This window comes from Emydura macquarii, unplaced genomic scaffold (genome assembly GCF_026122565.2).
Source record: "Emydura macquarii macquarii isolate MOO-44397 ecotype Brisbane River unplaced genomic scaffold, CSIRO-AGI_Emac_v2 contig_2948, whole genome shotgun sequence".
Classification (NCBI taxonomy): domain Eukaryota; kingdom Metazoa; phylum Chordata; order Testudines; family Chelidae; genus Emydura; species Emydura macquarii.
The window spans coordinates 4,599,437-4,617,878 of record NW_027133085.1 but is presented as its reverse complement, the minus strand read 5'-3'; the positions used below and the strand labels follow the sequence as shown (position 1 = coordinate 4,617,878).

Sequence of the window (18,442 nt, the reverse complement as noted above, 5' to 3'; positions counted from 1 at the left end):
GGTCTAATCTAGTGAGCAAACTGTGCCATCTTGCCTTTAAGCGGCCAAATGCACATTCCACCACCATTCTGCACTTGCTGAGCCTATTATTGAAACGCTCCTTCTTGCTGTCCAGGTGCCCGGTAAACGGGTTCATTAGCCAGGGGAGCAAAGGATAGGCAGGATCCCCCAGGATCACTATTGGTATTTCAACATCGCCAATGTTTATTTTTTGGTCAGGGAAGAAAGTGCCCACCTGCATCTTTTTTAACAGACCTGAGTTCCTAAAGATGTGTGTGTCATGCACCTTTCCAGACCACCCCACATTGGTGTTGGTGAAATGTCCCCTGCAACACCATTGAGAAGTATCCTTTTTGGTTTATGTACTCTGTGGCAAGGTGATCCAGTGCTAAGATAGGGATATGCGTCGCATCATTCACCCCACCACAGTTTGGGAACCCCACCGTGGCAAACCCGTCCACTATGTCCTGCACATTTCCCAAAGTCACTACCCTTCTTAGCAGAAGCCTATTGATGGCCCTGCACACTTGCATTACAGCAGCTCCCACGGTGGATTTACCGATTCTGAATTGATTCCCAAGTGACCGGTAGCAGTCTGGGGTTGCCAGCTTTCCTAAAGCAATTGCCATTCGTTTCTCCACTGTCACAGCAGGTCTCAAGCGAGTATTCATGCGCTTCAGGGCGGGGGACAGCTCTCTACAAAGTTCAATGAAAGTGGCCTTTCGCATACGAAAGGTCTGCAACCACTGCTCATCATCTCACACCTTCATAACGATGCAATCCCACTAGTCATTGCTTGTTTCACAGGAGCAGAAGCCGTGCTCCACTGACTGAGGATACTGCATGACAGCATGCAGAAAATGGGAATTGTTTCGCTCTATGGCTTGTAGCAAGGCAGCTTCTGTATCATAGCAATTTTCAGTGCTGTGGCTCCTGTCTCACCCCTGAAAATACTGCAGGATAAGTCAGGAGGTGTTTGTGATGCTCACAGTGATAGTGCACAGCAGAGTGGGCTCCATGCCTCTCCAGCAATGGCGTGCGCACGGCAGAGATGGGTTTGGAAAAATGACGCGAAAAAACTTCGTCTGTTTGTTTTGACAAGAGGGGAAGGAGCACGTTGCATCATGGGAGGATGACAACCTTCCCAAAAGGCACTGCGAGTAGTTGCACTGAGTGATAGCTACCTACGGTGCATTGCTTTGATTATCAATGCAAGCGTGGCTGGTGGAGACGCAAACCTCCGGTGCAAGGCGCAAGGTGTGATCACTTGCCTCCGACTTCGTAAATTCGGCAGGTGAGAGTCGACTGAAATTAAATCGACTTCACTCCACAGGGTAGACATACCCTTAGTACAAATAGCTGCGCAACACACCCTGGAGTGGACATCTCTGAACAGCAGTGCAGCCACAGCATTCCCCCTTGCGGTCTGATTTGCTGGTGTTAAGATGCTAGTGTTTTGGACCTGATGCTACTACACCTCCCACAAAAGGTGTACCAGCTGCTTCTATGTATGCATTTCATATCACCCCAGAGACATTACACATTCATTAGGACTACAGAGGCAGAACGCCCCTTGCAAATGCCACTTGGTACTACAGGTCTTCAATCTCACCCTATCAGGGTGGCTTCTGGCTTTAAATGTTGAAATGATGACATATCCTTTTATATCAATACACTTAGTTAATACTAGAGCTGACAAGAGGAGGACAATTCTGTTTCGTGACAACTTTCGAGATTGGGGTCAAAATCTGTGTTTTAAGATTGAAACCTGAGCATTTCAACTCCAGGAGGTGTGTCGGTAAGTTGCGTGTCTGTGTTTCCAGTGATGTTGGAGATACCGGTTCAAGTCCTTGCTCTGTCCACTCTGAAGTTTCACTTACCTGAAAATGTTCCAGTCAGCTCTAGTTAATACTTTGTGTTTTTCTGTGGGAAAGAATTGTTATCCGTAATGCACCATTAATGTACCAGCCAGTACCTATTTTAATTACTCTTTTGAGAATCAGGCTTACCCATTATTCCACTCAGGTAGACACCATAGAGAGACAAGCCTGTTGTGGCGGCGTTCCATACAGTCCCAATTACAGCATACAGAAGGATGGTACCAAGGTTTCCAAAAAACAATTTGTTTGGCATGAAATATCCGGCATCTAAGACAATGGGTGGCAGCAGATAGAAGAAAAATACATTGGGTGTAAGGGTGAAGGAGGCAATGTGGTCTGCCGCCCATACGATACCACCCAGGAAGAGGCCAAGGACAATCAGCAGAGCACTCTCTGGAACCACATGGGTGACTTTGTGGGACAAGTGGAAAACTGCAAAAAAAAAAAAAAGAAAGAAAAAACATGAACGAATCAAAATGCAAACATAATTTGATTGATATTATAGCTGTTGTTAGTAGGGCTGGTTCTAATCAATGGGAGTTTTGTAAGTGCTGAGTAAAGACTGAACATAAATACCAGGGTTTGTCCCAAAAGTATCAAAACCAACAACATTCCATATATTGGACCCAAAAGTGTGCTAGGTATGTAACAAACGAGTATGCATAAAACGAGTGGCCTCTGCCTCCTGTAGCTTACATTCATGTTCTAAATTTAAGTGAATGTTACATAAGTGAATGTTACATTCATGTTCTAAATTCTAAGTGAACAAAATCAAGTTAATTTAAAATACTTTTTTTAACGTAAGTATTTTAAATTAACTTGATTTTGTTCACTTAGAAGGTAAATAGAGCAATCGTGATCTATGACTTTTATAAATATAGAGATGATACATATCCCCTTTCCCCTTGAGAACTGGTGCTTCTATGAAGTGCTTCCTGCTTACCCTGCACATTCTCTCCCTTACCTCCATCTGGTTCGAGGGTTAGGGACACAAGTGTGTGCTGGGGGGAGGGTTCCCTGCCAGTTTGCTACTCTCCGTGTCCCCAAATGCTATGCCAAGTTCAGTAATTCCAGCAAACGGACCATATATGGTATGAATTATTTACAAAACTGTGTAAAGACATTGTCTGATTATTAAAATAGCCAACAATAAGACCATTAACCAGAAGGAGAGAGAAGTGTTACATTTTAAGACAAGGTTTGAAAGGGAAGAAGAGGTGCTAGGTGGAGAGATACAAGGAGGCTGTTACAGAGGGCAGGAGCACAAACAGTAGTGAGATTGTGGAGAAAGATAGAGAAGAGAGAGATGTTAGATAAGAAATGAACTGAAAGGAGAGGAGAATGAGACCAGATCTCTAAGGTAGGATGGAGAAAGATAAATGGAAGGCACTAGAGATGTTTGGCAATGAGGTACTGTTAAGGGAATCTCAGGAATTTAATTTTGCAGGAGTTTGTGTGAACCTTTTCTTCAGTTTGGCTTAAGTGTGGATTTGCACCCCTGATTCAAAGCCTTGACTACTTTTGATCCTAGTTTTACACCGAAAGCCTGAATTTCACTTTAATCTGAAACTCAATCAAAGCCACTGAGTTTCTCTGGTTTTAATATTAATCTATAACTCTGCTCAACTAGCACAAAACTGGGCCCAAGTTTGCTGAAAATTAGTCCAGCCAACAAACAGGCAGGACTCCATGTTTTAAGATGTATCGAAAAATCTTCCCCCATCACCATGCAGAGGTATACCATGATTGGCGACATGATTATAATAATGACAGCAGCCAGCCTATACCAATGCTCCCACCATGGCAGTAACCCATGTAGATGCACCAGCATGGGTGTAACAATTGTAGAGGTCCCTAAAGTTTCCAGGGTAGACAAGACCTGTGAAATAGATCAAGTTGTAACCTTTTTATCCTGCCTGTGTGGATGAGCCCAACACAGGTTATAGCTGGATTCAGGTGACAACACTGGGTGAAGAAGGCAAACTGTGTTCAGTAAATATTCTTAAACATAGCCAGTTTTGAGGAGCATCTGAGCCGTTAATTGAACAGTACCCTTCACAATCTGAGTAATCCAATAAAGAAAACCTGTGTCCTACAATCACCTCCAAGTTACCATCTTCTCTTTGTTATGAAGGCTCCACTGCCTCACAGATTGTTTTGAGTCCCTGGAAACCATTGTTCTATGTTTACAAACTATGGCGTTCAGCTTTTCAAAAGTCTTTTTTGGTGGTCATTCCCTCCATTCCTTGTATCTCCAGTAGTAAATTATCAACCAATTTATCACGTTAAGGAGAAAGGATTACAGTCTTTATCCCTGGAAATGAATTTTTGCTGAGCCAGATTTACATGGGTCAGTTTTCCCTGTTGCTATGTTTTCAGACAGAGACATGACCCAGAAAAGCCCCGAATTAAAAGTTGGGAAAAAGAATTTTGAAGAAATCTGAAAACCTGATATTGTGAAGTAGCCACTTGAGTTCATGTTAAATACTCATTATTCTACAGAATTCTAACATTTATAATCAAGGAACAGTTTCCCCTAATGAACAGACTATTTTATATCAGCTAAAACTTTCCTTTACAACTGGAAATGTTTGTCTTCAATTGCCTGCTGGTTTTGTTATGAACACTGACTCTTCTCTAAAGGTGTGCCCTGGTGACACATTGGGCTCACAGAGCCACGTTTCCCTCCCTGCTCTTGAAATAGGGATTAGCTACTAGCCTATGCCAGCAGTAAATTATTATCCCCTCCCCTTGCCTCTGTGCTGCCTGGCACAATAAGGGGTGGGGTCATGGCTTCACCCTTTCCCATTCACCTGGTCTGTGAGGGTGGGAAGTAAGTGGTCACATAGCTTCACTTGTCATTGTGCACCCAGAACCAAGGGCTGCATATCTAAAGCAAAGGTGTAAAGGAGAGGCAAAGAAGTGTCTTATTCCCTTTTATTTTCCTGCACTGACAAACAGCCCAGGAGAAAATCTAATCATAAACCATCAAGGGGCCAGATTGTACCACACTTAGGCTATGTCTATACTGACAAAGTTGCTGCCGTCAGATCGACTTATCTGGATCGACTGAGCAGTCAGTGAAGACCTGCTCAGTTGATCCAGAAGTTGACGCTGTTTATCCACCCCCGCAAGCAGTGTAGTGCTGCGTCGACGGGAACGTGGTTCCTGTCGGCGCAGTGCAGTGAAGACAGCGCACAGAAGAGAAGCACAGCAGTCGACAGGAGGTATGCAAGTTTTCTGCGTAGTTTGCGTAACTTCCGTCGACTGCCACCGAATCGCCGGGATAAGTGTAGACCAAGCCACATTCACGTAGAGTACATCACAAGAAACCCCATAGATTACTTCCATAGGAAGATACTACTCAGTATGAATAAGACTGACAGAGTCAAGACCTCTATGAACTTTTCAATGCACCAGAGGAAAATGCAATGAGTATTCCAATGGCACGAAAGGGTTTTAGACTTACAATTGGAACATAGCTGCAATGTCTGAGTTCATACTCACATCTATAAGGCCTCAGCCTTTTTCCTCTGGCTGAGTGTGCAAATTTCATGTCATGAAAACATCATAGTTCAGGCTACGCATTTCTGGACCATTATTGCATTTTTCAGGTGATTAGCAAAACAGAGTTGTCTTCATGACTTACGTCGCCCTCTAAAGTTTAGTCAAGAAATGTCATACTATTTTAATAGCTCTCTATCCTGAACAAAGCATCTGAATTTATTGCAACTTGAGTTAATGAGAATACATTCATTTCATAAGGCAGTCTGACAGCTTTACGTACACTGAGTAGCATCTTACTCCAGAGGTAATCCACTGAAGTCAATGGGGACACTCACTGAATCAGGAGCTGTTCACCACGAGTAAAGGTATCAGACTCTAGCTCTTAAACTGAATTAGAGATCCACATGCTCTGACAACTAGCTTTTGTATGCTGCAGTTCCTGCCTTTCGTTCACCTAAATGGTGAACTCCCAGCCAACAATTCTGGACAATAGAGTGCATTTGAAGCTACAGGCAGGATGGAATTACAGCAGTTCTGCAGATGCCAAGGAAGATGGGGTGCAGTTCCCCACAGGCAAATAACTTTGTAAAAAAATAATAGTGAAATTATTTCTGCGTATTCTAATGATGCATCTATAGATTATTCTGTAAAGAGGTGGCTGGGGACAACTAGGTAGCAGAGTAGGTTATTCTTTTCACCTCTGCACTCCTGGGTATAAATCTGAATTAGACTGGTGATTTCAGTACATGGCCTCTAGCGTTTTGCCAGTCCAAGACTTTTCAGAGAAGGGGGTTGGACAACATGGTGGTAGAAATGACAACAGCCAGCCTATTCCAACCCCCCATTCTTCCCAGCATTGTTTTCTCTGTCTAAGAACTGTGTTAACACCATTATTTCACCTCTGGTCTGCTGTGGAGGTTCTCAATCACTTTGTATTCTTAAACCAAAAAGTGACCTAAAATCCACATGTCCCACAATCCTTTGCAGCAACAGAGTGTTGTGCGATTTGGGTCAAAGGAAGAAGTGATGGGTTGGTGCTGCTCTGAGATGAGGAGGGGTTTCTGCCAGAGGCACTTCTCACTTTCCTCTCCTTTCCCCATCCTCTACCCAAACCATGCTCAATTCCAATTTGAGAGGCTGTGAAGCACAGCCTAATTAAATTGCTGCATGGTAGTATGTCATCACAGGGGAGTGTTGTGTGTTAGACTGTGGTTTGGTTTTGTCGGTTAATAATCATGGCTTGAATTATATCTAGGATAGACCAGACCTAAGTCTTCAGTACACAGAAACCCTTCCCACACAATTCAGTTCACACACAAAGCAAACTGTGTAGCCACTCAGCACTAGGCCAACAAGTGTGTTAAAGTCAAGCATTGCGATGTCTCAACAGATTGCTGTCAGTTAGCTTGTGCTTAGTGTTAACTTCTGCCACTTTCATGGACACTGTAACTCAGGCCTTGTCTACACTTGAAAAGGTTTGCCAGTACAGCTATACTGGTATAGCTTATACAATTTCCCCAAATACAATGAGGTATCTCAGCAAAAAGACTTTTACGGGTATAACTGTCTATACTAGGGCTTTTGACAGTATAGCTAAGTGGGCTAGGGGTGGGATTTTTTCACACTCTTAACTGATAGCTATGCTGACAAAAGTTTTTAGAGTAGACCAGGCCTCAGTCACTCAAAACTGATGAAAAGTTACTTTTATAGTATCCTCACATTTTAATATTAACACACAAATTATAATCTTCTGAACACATACTGTTGTACAAAGACTGCTGAAAACAACTCCTAGTTTCCAGTATACGGTACAAATTGGAAAGGTTTCTGGTGAAAAAAACAAACATAGGAAACACTAGTTAGCAAATATTCAAAAAGTTGCCTGGATCTTTAGCCCTGAGATTCATAATAAAGCTAATAGCCTGTACACTGCTTTGCACGTATACTCTTGTGATTTTTAAAGAAGAATGAATAGCATCTCCTTAACCTTAGAAAGAAATTAGAAAAAGAGATTAGATTTAAAGTCCCTTGCAGAATATCATAAAATGAAAATGTTGTTTTGAAAGCTTTAAATGGTAGTATTGACATACGAGTTTGTGGAAAACTGATATATGTTTAACCTGGCTTTAGCGAGCTACAGTGCCTCATTGCTTTATCAATTCCTGTCCTATGTCTTTCAGCAATTGCAGAAATGTGTCAGATTTGTTTCTCTTTCTTCCCCTCCCAAAGCACTGATCATTTTTAGGCCTCCTCTACCTTGTAACTTCTGCCCCATTGAGGAATCTATGGCTGATCTACACTTTAAAATGAGGAGGACATAGATACGGCGCTCAGGGGTGTGAAAAATTTACCTCCCAGATTGCCGATCTAACACCTGCTGTAGACGCTGCTAGGTCAACTGAAGAATTCTTCCATCAATCTAGCTACTGCTGCTCAGGAAGGTAGACTACATCAATGGAAAAACCCCTTTCACCGCTGCACATTCTACACTCCGGTGCTACAGCCACCCAGTTGTGACATTGTCGCACCCATCATGTAAACGTGCCCCTAGTTCCACTATGATAGTGCCTTTTCATGATTAAACATGGCACCCAACTGTGTTTGGGGCACAAAAACACAAACGCATAGCTCAATTAAGGGGCATGCTTAAAATATGGTTCAGTTCTGCCAGCAGTGCAAAACTGAATCATGTTTTAAGAGTGCAGGGAAGGGGCTCAAGAGCTACCATGTTGTAGCCAGGTCCCTCGCATGGTAGACCATACACACAGAACTCCTCAGATTGCCTAGGCTTTTAGTGTTGATAAGTTAGGCCCTATCTACACTTGACTAGGAATGGTATTTGCTGAACTAGTTAAACATCCACTTTTAAACCAGCATAGGCTAAGTCAGCTTAAACAGGGTTTGACCGGCTAGTGTTTAAACTGTATTTCAAGACAAGTTGAGCATCAGAGAAGAAGGGGCCTTTTAGAAGGAAAAGTCTACAGACCATCTCACAAAGTAAATTTAGAGTTATTGCTTTCCCTACACCTCCTTTGGGATCTGAGGAAAGGGACGGTGAAATTTAAATTAGTTGACAAAAATCAAACAAACAGTGATAAGTTCTAGGTGGGTCCAGTTTCTCTGACCTCATAAAGGAAAGTAAAATATTTTGAGAAGGAAGTTTTTCTTCAGGATATTTTGACTAGTTATTTTTTTATCACATTTTAAGAATGCATAATGCAGATGGATGCTGGCAAAGGAACTTAACATTTAACAAGCTGCTCACTGCTCTCTAAGATAGTTGGCAACGGTTTTGCAGGGAATCACTCAACAGATAGATCTCTTGATTCGCCCCATTCACTGACCAAAATGAAAACTGAAAATGTTAACGCTTTCCTTTGGTTTAATTATACCTCAGAGGACTAGGTTAAATGACAAAACCGCTGCAAAAGAGCTGATACTCAGTCCCTACCCATTGCAATCATTATTAGTATTATTCTTCCTTCATCTACCAATACACATTTCTTTAAGGACAACCTTCCCAAAGCAGGTTTTCAGCCACATATAACCTCTTTATCTAACAGAACTGTGAATCCTTTTCATTCATTAAACAAGAAGTTCGGATGACTTGGTTCTATAATTATATCTCTTGTTTCTGGCTGAAGTCAGAGGCAAAACTCCCACTAATTTCACTGGGTGCAAAATCAAGCCCTAAACATGCTGAGATTAAGTTTTTCTTCAGATAGCATCTTTTACTGTCCTGGTAAGGCATTGATCAGGAAGTCTTGTACGAAATCTCCTACTATGCATAAGCTGTTATCTTATATCTGTTATATACAAGTGGGAAGGTTTTACTGATAGAAGTAAGATATTTTCTGTGTATAAAATCACAATGTTCTGTTTCTCCTTTTCTTCTCTCCTAAAAATAACTGTAAAGAGGTTTCCTCATTGCCAAACCAGATACTGTAATCAAAATATTGCCATTTCACTCCCTTTATAGCATCTTCTAAAAAAAGTGCAGAAAGAAATTCTTCCCCCTTGCACTCTCTTCAGGATGCATGTCATATTCTTCAAGTCATCTCTTTTCTATGTCTGTCCAGTGCCCAGTTGAATGTGACCCCATTCTCAGGGGGCACTTGGGCACTATATGAATATTTATTAATAAATAATAATAATTTCAGCCACCTGCCAAAGGCAGAATGGAAAATATTCTGTTAGCAGTACAGAGAAGCAAACTTATTCAAGTAAAGTAAGAACTGATTTAAAACTAAAACCATGACCCTCAAATTAACTTTTGTTGACATTTACAAAACATTTATTTACATGCACCCTTGGACAAAAGCAAAAGTGCTGGTAATTGTACAAGAAAGTTGATTGTTGCAAGATTTTTAGCCCACTTTTTTTCAGACCCAAGTTTTAAGTAGTTCAGAAAGTTCTTATGGGCATAAACAGAATTTATGAACATTTTGAGATTCACCCCTACTAACCGACAGAGACTCACTTGAATTATTTGTTGTATCTGCTGATCCGTCAGTCAGGCTAGAGAGGCATTGGCTGTGTTCAGTTTCTGTCTGTGCTGCTTTGATGTCCTCATTTTTGCACGGAAATGGCCAGACTGGATAAGGCTACTGGTCCATCTAATTGGACATCCTGGGCCTGATTCTCCACTGCCTTGCAGCTTGTGTAATCATTCACAGCTTTGCAAAGTGAGTGCAAAATGCTTCCATTCTGATGAATAATTCTTTACACTCACTTTGCACAGGTGTGAATTACTCCACAAAGTGCAAGGTAATGGAGAATCAGACCCTTTGCCTGTGACAGTGTCCAATAGCAGGCGCAGAGAAACTCCATAAAGACATATCCTGCCCACAGTAAACTTCTTCCTAAACATCGGCTAGTAGTTGGCTTATGCCCTGAAGCATTGAGGTTTATATTCTTTTATTATCTTATCTAATATGTCTGTGGCTGTTCTTATTAGTCATATAAATGAGAAATCCTTCTTTGAAGCCGGCTTAGCTCTTGGCCTCCGTGCTGTTTTGTGGCAGTGTCTTCCACAAATTTCATTTGGTCTTTTTTTAAATCAGATTTGTCAATAATTCTCTAATGTATTATGATAATGCAACTAGGAGCATCTGTTTTATCCTCTCTGTACCATTCCATAAAGCTCTATCATGTCCTATCTTAATCTTCTCCTCCTGTTCCAATCTTTTCTTTCTCTTTTTATACAATAATCTGTCCATGCTTCTAATCATTTTTTGTTGCCTCTGGACCTCTCAGTTCCTTAACAATATTTGAGAGACGATGACCAGAAATGAATACTGTATTTCAGCTAAGGCTGTACCACCGATTTATATAATGTCATTATTCCTTTTAGTGCATTTTTTATCCTGTTTATTTTATATGCTAATTCTTCTGTTTGCTGCCACTGTTCATTGAGCAGATATTTTCACTGAGCTGTCAATGTAGGATATTTTTTCCTGTGTCTCTAAGATGAATTCTAGTCCTACTGCAGAGTAAGAAATAAGGCTGCCCTCCCTAGAAATTTTCGGCAGAGGACCGCAGAGTACCTCCATGGAAGCTTCGAGATCTCTCAGGCAGATTCAAGAGGCATCCCTGTGTCCATAAATAAACTGCTCCACACCCCTCCACACACCCCTGCCGAACTTGACAGGGGAATGAAAAGCAGGTAGCAAGGATGCTTCTCTTTATTGTAGTGCTACCCCTTCTAGTATGAGTAAATTAATGAAAACTCGATAGCTGTGTCCTGCTAAGTTGGGAGCCCCATCAGTACATCATTGTAATGGGAAATACAATTACACGCTTATCTGAGGGTCCTTCCTTGGCATCAGGCTCACCCGTGCCCAACTGCTGGGACTGACTGGATTGTGATGGAGGGTCTCAACCAGGCCCTGGCTCATGGCATAGCTGGATCCCCCAGTCGCATGTCCCCCATCTTTCTTCTTTTCCTCCTCCACCTCATCCTCATCTTCACTTTTCACTCCAGAGATCTGTGGGTTGGGATCATCCAGGGTAATCTGCAAGTTGGTAGTGGGGTCTCCACCATGTATAACATAGAGCTCTTTGTAAAAGTGGCAAATCTGCAGCTCAACACTGGATCAGCTGTTGGCTCTCTGGCCATCTGATATGCCTGCGGCAGTTCCTTCACTTTCATGTGACCCTGCTTCTGGTCCCTGTCACACACCTTCTCCTGCATCCTTCATGCAATCTGCTCATAGATGACCTTGTTTTTATGGCTGGTCCAAACTGTGTTTGCAAAACCTTTTCTCCCCACAGGGCCACGAGATCCAGTATCTCCTATCTACTCCAAGCTGGAGCACGTCTGGAGTGTGTAGTTGGCATGGGCAGCTGGGCAGCTATACACAGCAAGGGAGAGCTGATAGGTGTGCTCACCCAACTGGACAATCAGGAAAAGGCATATAAAAATTTGTGGGGCTTTAAAGGGAAGGGGAGGACTTCCAGTCTCTGTGACCCCTCGGCCATGGAGTTCACAACTGGGACCAGAACAGTCAGTGTCAGGAATTGTGGGACAGCTGCTGGAGGACTGTTAGAACTGATGTAAGTAACTCAGTATCAACACTAGCACTGCACTAGCACATCGACCATGGCTCAGTGCCTCTGCGGGAGGTTATTACTGTGTTGCTGTAACAGGGAGAGGGAGACACATGGACAACTAGGATCAATGCAAGGCGGCTTTTGTCAACCTAATTTTGTAGTGTAGACCAGGTCTTAGAGCAGATATAATTGCTTTCTATAAATATACCAGGAGTGTAAACACAAGGGAGGGGAACAGCTATTAAATCTAACCGCGTTGGCTGATGAACAAATAGATATAAACTGGCCAGGAATGAATTTTAGGCTGGAAATTAGAGGGTTTCTAATGATCAGAGGAGTGAGTTTCTGGAACAGACTTCCAATAGCAGTAGTGAGGGCAAACAAGCTAAAGAGTTTTAAGATAATGTTTGAGAACTTTATGAATGGGATTGGATGATGGGGTTGCCTGCGAGAACAGGGGACTGGAATCAGTGACTAGGAGTTTCTCCAGCATCATGTCTTACATTCCTATGGATCCCAGGATTTTAATTTCTGCACTTTTGACTATAGGACCTTCCAGACTAGCTCCTTCATTATTTAAAAATCCTTTCTTCTGTAGCTTAACGTCTCTTTAATCTTCCTCAGCATTATGCACTCAATATAAATTTTCCTGATCAGGAAGCTAGTAGAATAACTCTGCTGGTATCTTTGGATTCTTATCACTGGTATCTTACGTATTCCTATTATCTGAATCCATAAAGATTTTACTGTATGGTCCACTCAATTCAAATTCTTTTTCATTCAATGCAATGCAATCTTTTACTGCTTCTTCCTCACCTCGATGAACTAATTTGACCTTCCTGTATGCCAATATCCTTGAAGAAAAATTGTGTTGCTGATTTATCTTAATCAATAGTATTTAAGCAACAACTAAACTCCTTTGTCAATCGATAAGTTACACTTTTGCTAAAAGTAATAAAAAAATGAAAAGTTTAGATTCAAGTCTCTCTGGGGCAGATTGTGCCTTCTTATGTGTTTGTACAGCAGCCAATACAATGGGAGTCTAATTTTGATTTTGGCCATTGGATACTACCAGAATATAAATGACAAATAAATAATAATAATATTATTGGTCCTAAATCTTGAGCACCTCTACCTTAGCACTCACTAGGTTTATGGCAGCTAGATATAAAGTCCTTTGTAGTAGACTCGCACTCATTTATATGAACTGGTTAGAGTTTGGTTTTATCCAGTTTATCAGGGCTTTATTCTTTGCCACACACTTTTGATCACTATTTAAAATGCATACAGCTTTGTAATCAGCTCATTACACTGAAGATTTGGGTCACTGTTCTCTGTGGGTGAACAAATTAACAAAATACATTAGCAATTAAAAATGTGACCAACATTTTAGGAACAGCAGGTCAAGGTCCCCATTTGAGAGGTTTTGAAGGCCACATGTGCATTTTACCCCCAAGTCAAATGCCAATGGATTGTGTGACCAAGCAACCATTACCTCTATGAGCAGTTCAAGGTTATAAGGAGGTTTAAACAGTCTGGGACAGATTCTGTCACTGATATGTGTGGTGAGTAGTTCTTCACTAAGTTGTGCTGTTGTAATGAGACACCAGAGTAAAGGAATGTCTCCACAATAGCCATTATAGTCGCTAACAGCTATGGTGCTGCAGCTGTGCTGCTGCACTGTAGATGCTTCCTGCATTGGCAGAAGGGGCTTCAAAAAGATGGTATCTAGGTTGATGGAAGAATTCTTCCATCAACCCTAGCTATGGTTACACCAGGGATTAGGTTGACCTAACCAAGGCACTCAGGGCACAACATTTTTCACAGCCCTGAGCAATGTAGCTAGGTCAACCTAATTTTTAAGTGTAGACCAGGCCAGAGTGTAGCAGAATCTGGCTGTCAGAGAACAGACCAGAGGTGTTCAAGAAAGAAAGATGTTTGGAAACGAATGCAAAACACATATTAAAAACCCGTTGAAAGATGGCAGAGGATGGAAAAAAATTTAGGAACCAGTTTAAGTTCCGAAAAAAAGGTGTTAGGACCGTAGCCAAATCTTTTTGCTCGAGATAATATTTCTCCTTACCAATAGTGTCTAAGCAGCAACTGGAGAGTTAATATTAGCTTTCTGTATTCAGGAAGCGCCCAGAATAAAAAAACCAAAGCTAGATGACAGTACGTGCTACAGCTCCTTTGTGGTGCCAGAGGATAACAAAGGCCTTTGATTTTATTACAAACCTTTCTAATTAATGTTAAAAGGTCTGCAATAACTATGCATTATTAGTGGTAATAGCATCAGCAACAAGGCTGTTTCAAACTAAAATGATTGCCTGAGGTCTCCATAAAAATGCATCAGCTGATCTTACAATACAAATTAAAATGGCATTCAGGAACATTAAGACAAAGTGGAATTTATTCTCTGTTAAAGTTATACGCAGCAACCCCTTCGGCTTTAAATTATCAACAGAACTAATTTGCACATTTAACTGAATCACTTTAAATAGCTAATTTTCTGGCTTTATTTTTAATAAACACATTAAATTACATTTAAATAATATTAAAGGAGACAATTAAAATAAAGAAATGCAAAGAAATTCTGAGTTAACCCACTCCATTCTTCATAAATTTTAGAAAAGTGTCTGATGTCCCACCCCATATATGCTTTAGTACATAAATCTGATGGGGGAGCTAAAACAGGGAGCCTTAACTTAGAAATGTCCTTGCTTTTGGTCATTTAAATAAGGAACTGCGTGGAAACCAGTTAGTAGGTCAGGTACAGAAGCAGCTTTTCTAAGGTAAAGACAAGTATAAACTAAAAAAGAATCCCCAAAGTTCTAATGCACAGTGCAGAAAATCCTGCTACCCGCCTCCTTGTGTTCTGCGGTGCAAGGAACAATGGAGGAAGTGGAGAGGGCGGAATTGAAGGAATCCATCCAGAAGGTCAATACGCTTGGCATACCACTTAGCACAATTCTGTGGAACCTCTCTGTTCTTCCTCACACCGTGGGGCTTACAGGGAAGTATGAGGATCTGCTGCTATTCAGGTCCACTGCCCACTGTGAGCAAAGGTGCAGGAGCAACAGGGGTCACTGACCCCTAAGGGCTGTAGGAGCAGCCACCAAGTGATCCTAATGCAGTACCAAGGCATGGGAAGGGGGAGCATTTATACCCACTCAATGTAACTCTCTGGAGATCAACCCAGCTCCTTCTGGCTGGTGCTGGGGAAGATTTGGTCAGCCATGAATAACAGGTTAACATGCGATAATGAAAGATTAAGCTGTTTAATAATAATAACAACAGTACTTTAGTTTACAAATCACCTCAACTCCTAGCAAGAGAATTCAAGGACCTGACTAGGAATTCATATGACGTATGGAGAGCATAATACCAAAGGGAGAAAACTGCCTTCTAAGCCATGAGCCAAATTCATACACCAGTTTTACAACAGTGTAATTCCACTGACTATAATGGAGTTATTCCTGATTTACAGTAATGACGATGAAATCAGCATCATGATCACCAAGTTTAGCTGGGGGAGCACAAGAAATCAACCAACATCAGGCGGCTATTGCTCAAAATAAAAAAAAACAAAAAAAAAAAAACCCTTTGGGTTTTTAAAAAAATTCAGCTAACTTTTCCCACCATTAGTTTTTCTTTTTCTCACATCTCAAGACGTTTTAGACATGACGGGAAGCAGGCGCTGCCAGAGCAGTTGTTCTCATGGTATTTCTGACTCAAACAGAAGCAGAAAATACCTCAAAAGAGCCTGCTCTCATGAGATAGCCAGCTCAATTTTGCAGATGCAAGATATGGGAAATGCATCTACAGTTCCAATAAGCATGTAAACTTCTGCATGCTCATTCAAACCACCCATCTGACTCACCTCTCAATAGCTCTAACACAAACTATCTTGCTAACTCTAATATAAAAGATTTAAGGAAATCCTTGTGTGCCTAGTTTCTACCTACAGTGAGTGCTGGCGAGCATATTACAAGCTTTCGTAACATTGACAGACCCTTCCAATGAAGGCGTTGCCTGACATGGAGATGGCAGGATTTTAATCAGATGAACATGTTTTTGAATGACCATTTCAGAAAGCTAAGCTCACCTAAGTTCACACCTAAGCTCACACCTGAACTCACCTAAGTTCACAAACTGCATGCAGCTGATCTGCTTTTGATGGCTGAGATGAAACCATATCACGTTAAAACTGTTTTAGGTCACATATTCCCCTCTGCCACACACTGAGCAGAATGACAGACAAAATACTCCCCAAACAAATAGGGCACAGACTCTTTGTAGGGCACTCCTACATGGCTCCCGGGAGCATGGCATTCCCCCCCCATGCAAAAGCTGGTATTTCACAGCTCTGTCAGGAGATAGGGAGCAGGCCTTATTAGAATGGGTAGAAATCCTCCTTGTAGTTAATTCTGGTGGAAATTTCAGTTATTCATCAACTCTGCTTTATACTATCTCCTCTTGGATAGAGGGGATAGAGCACAGACACATGGGAGAAGGCGATTACTTAATGGCAGAATAGCTCTGATATTAGGGAGGAGGGAGTAGGCAAGAAGCTTGAGCAAAGGAGAGGATGATATGAGGGAATGACCTAGAAAACATGGAGCAAGTCTCTGCATACCCTGAAGATCTGCTTCCCTGACTGGCTGTACTGCATCCTCCCTCTTGATGAGGAGATGCCGCTTGAACTCCACACATTTTCACTCAGAGATCTAGTTGCATGCTTTACTTTCCTGCAGGCTGAAGCAGGGCAGTGTGTGACCCACTTAATGTTGCTCTTCTAATTTCTTGTTCCAAATATTTCTGAGACAATGCTATTTTTGAACGCCCTTGAACATTGTTGTTACTTACTTATGGCTGTTCTTAAGAGGTAATTTATTAACTTAACTCTTACATCTCCTTCATTGTCTTAAACAGAAAGGTGAAGAACACAGAGATAACACCAGGAAGAACGGTAAATTAAGCAATGTCATTATGTTGCAAAAAGTACAGTACATAGAAAATAGCTGTGGGGTTTCAAGGTGGGGGAAGGAAGGTGGTAGATAGGTGCTATTTACTTTGGCTTGGTCTACACTTAAACGTTAGGTTGACATAGCTATGTCAAACCACACCCCTTACTGACATAGCTATGCTAACCTAATCCCCAGTTTAGACATAACTTTGTCAATGGAAGAATGCTTCCGTTGACCCAGCTACCATCACTTGGGGAGGTGGTGATCCTACCTCTACTGAAAAACCATTTCTCTCAGCATAGGCTGCATCTACACTTCAGGGTTATGTCGGTATAGCGACGCTGACATACATATATGCAGGTATAATCTCTGTAGTGTAGACACAGCCTTGGAGCTGTGGTACTTATCACTTCCTAGTGTACATATTTAGGAGATGAGAAAGGTTAACTTTGCAAAGTACACAATAGGAAGCGGACAAGGAGATAAACTTAAGTTTATCTGCCAGCATGAAGAAAAAAAGCAAAACTGACTAAAGCTGGATTTGAAGCTGCTTAGAACTCAAACCATCTAGCTACTGCTAGTTTCAAGAAAGAGACAGCTAAATAGAATTCAGCGCAGGGTAACCATCTGTTTCAGTGAAATGAAAGACAACTGTATGAAAAAAAAAAGACAATTTTTATCTCAATTGAGGGACAGCACCCCACAGTGCCTCATGCGTGGTACAAAAATCATTGCACAGGACAAAGTCGGACAGTATTAGATCACAGTGATACTTTGCTGAAATATAGGAAAATTGTATTCTATATTGATATGGGATGAGGGACATTAGGTATGTCCCTTAAAATACAGGGCTCATGTGTTCCGTCTATTTCTGAGAAATACAGGAATTTTATTCTAACTTATAAAAATAGAGATAAAGGATTTTTTTGTTTGCAGTAGTAAGAGTTTGGTATGATCCTTCTACTACAAATGACAACTTGAATTTGCAGAAGTTCTATTAGAACAAGGGGCTGATTCCCTCTTTTCTTGTGCAAGTGTGTAAATTGTGTTACTGTGCTAAAGGCAGCTGAGTAACTTACTCTAAGGGAAATCAGGAGTGGAAAGAAGACAGGTCTGAAAAGTTGATGATTGGCCTTTGTTCTAAATTCAGTGCTGTAGTGGTTTCATACACAGGTAAATGCCAAAATAAGTTCTGAAAAATTTGGAAATCAGCACAGTCCAAAATAGAAAGACCTGGATTCATACACTGTGACAAGCTCCTCTCTATATAAAAACGTGCAGGAAGCTTTGTCCTTCGACTTAAAAAAATGTTCTGAACATTCACAGTATTCAGTTTTCTTGGAATACTACTATTTCCATTGGTTTGCTTGAAATACTAATGTCTGATTATGCTGCCAGTTCTGGCAGAGGAGAATGGAAAATGAACAAATGTCTAGAGATCTGGGAGGTTTCAGCTGAATTTCCCCATGAATCTCTGCATGTTCAGTAGGCCATTCCCACTGCCAGAACCTAGGCACTACTACTACCAACCCCAGC

The 18,442-nt window shown here is 41.4% G+C and overlaps 1 protein-coding gene across 2 annotated transcripts in view; it reads right to left on the bottom strand.

Moving 5' to 3' along the window:
* The window catches only part of SLC9A3 (solute carrier family 9 member A3), an 80,138-nt gene that overhangs the window by 44,183 nt on the left and 17,513 nt on the right, over window positions 1-18,442 (bottom strand). For both annotated transcript variants that reach the window (XM_067569837.1, XM_067569836.1), the window contains exon 2: window positions 2,010-2,312. In XM_067569837.1, the coding sequence (XP_067425938.1) occupies window positions 2,010-2,312 (303 nt within the window). The remainder of the gene's footprint in view (window positions 1-2,009; window positions 2,313-18,442) is intronic.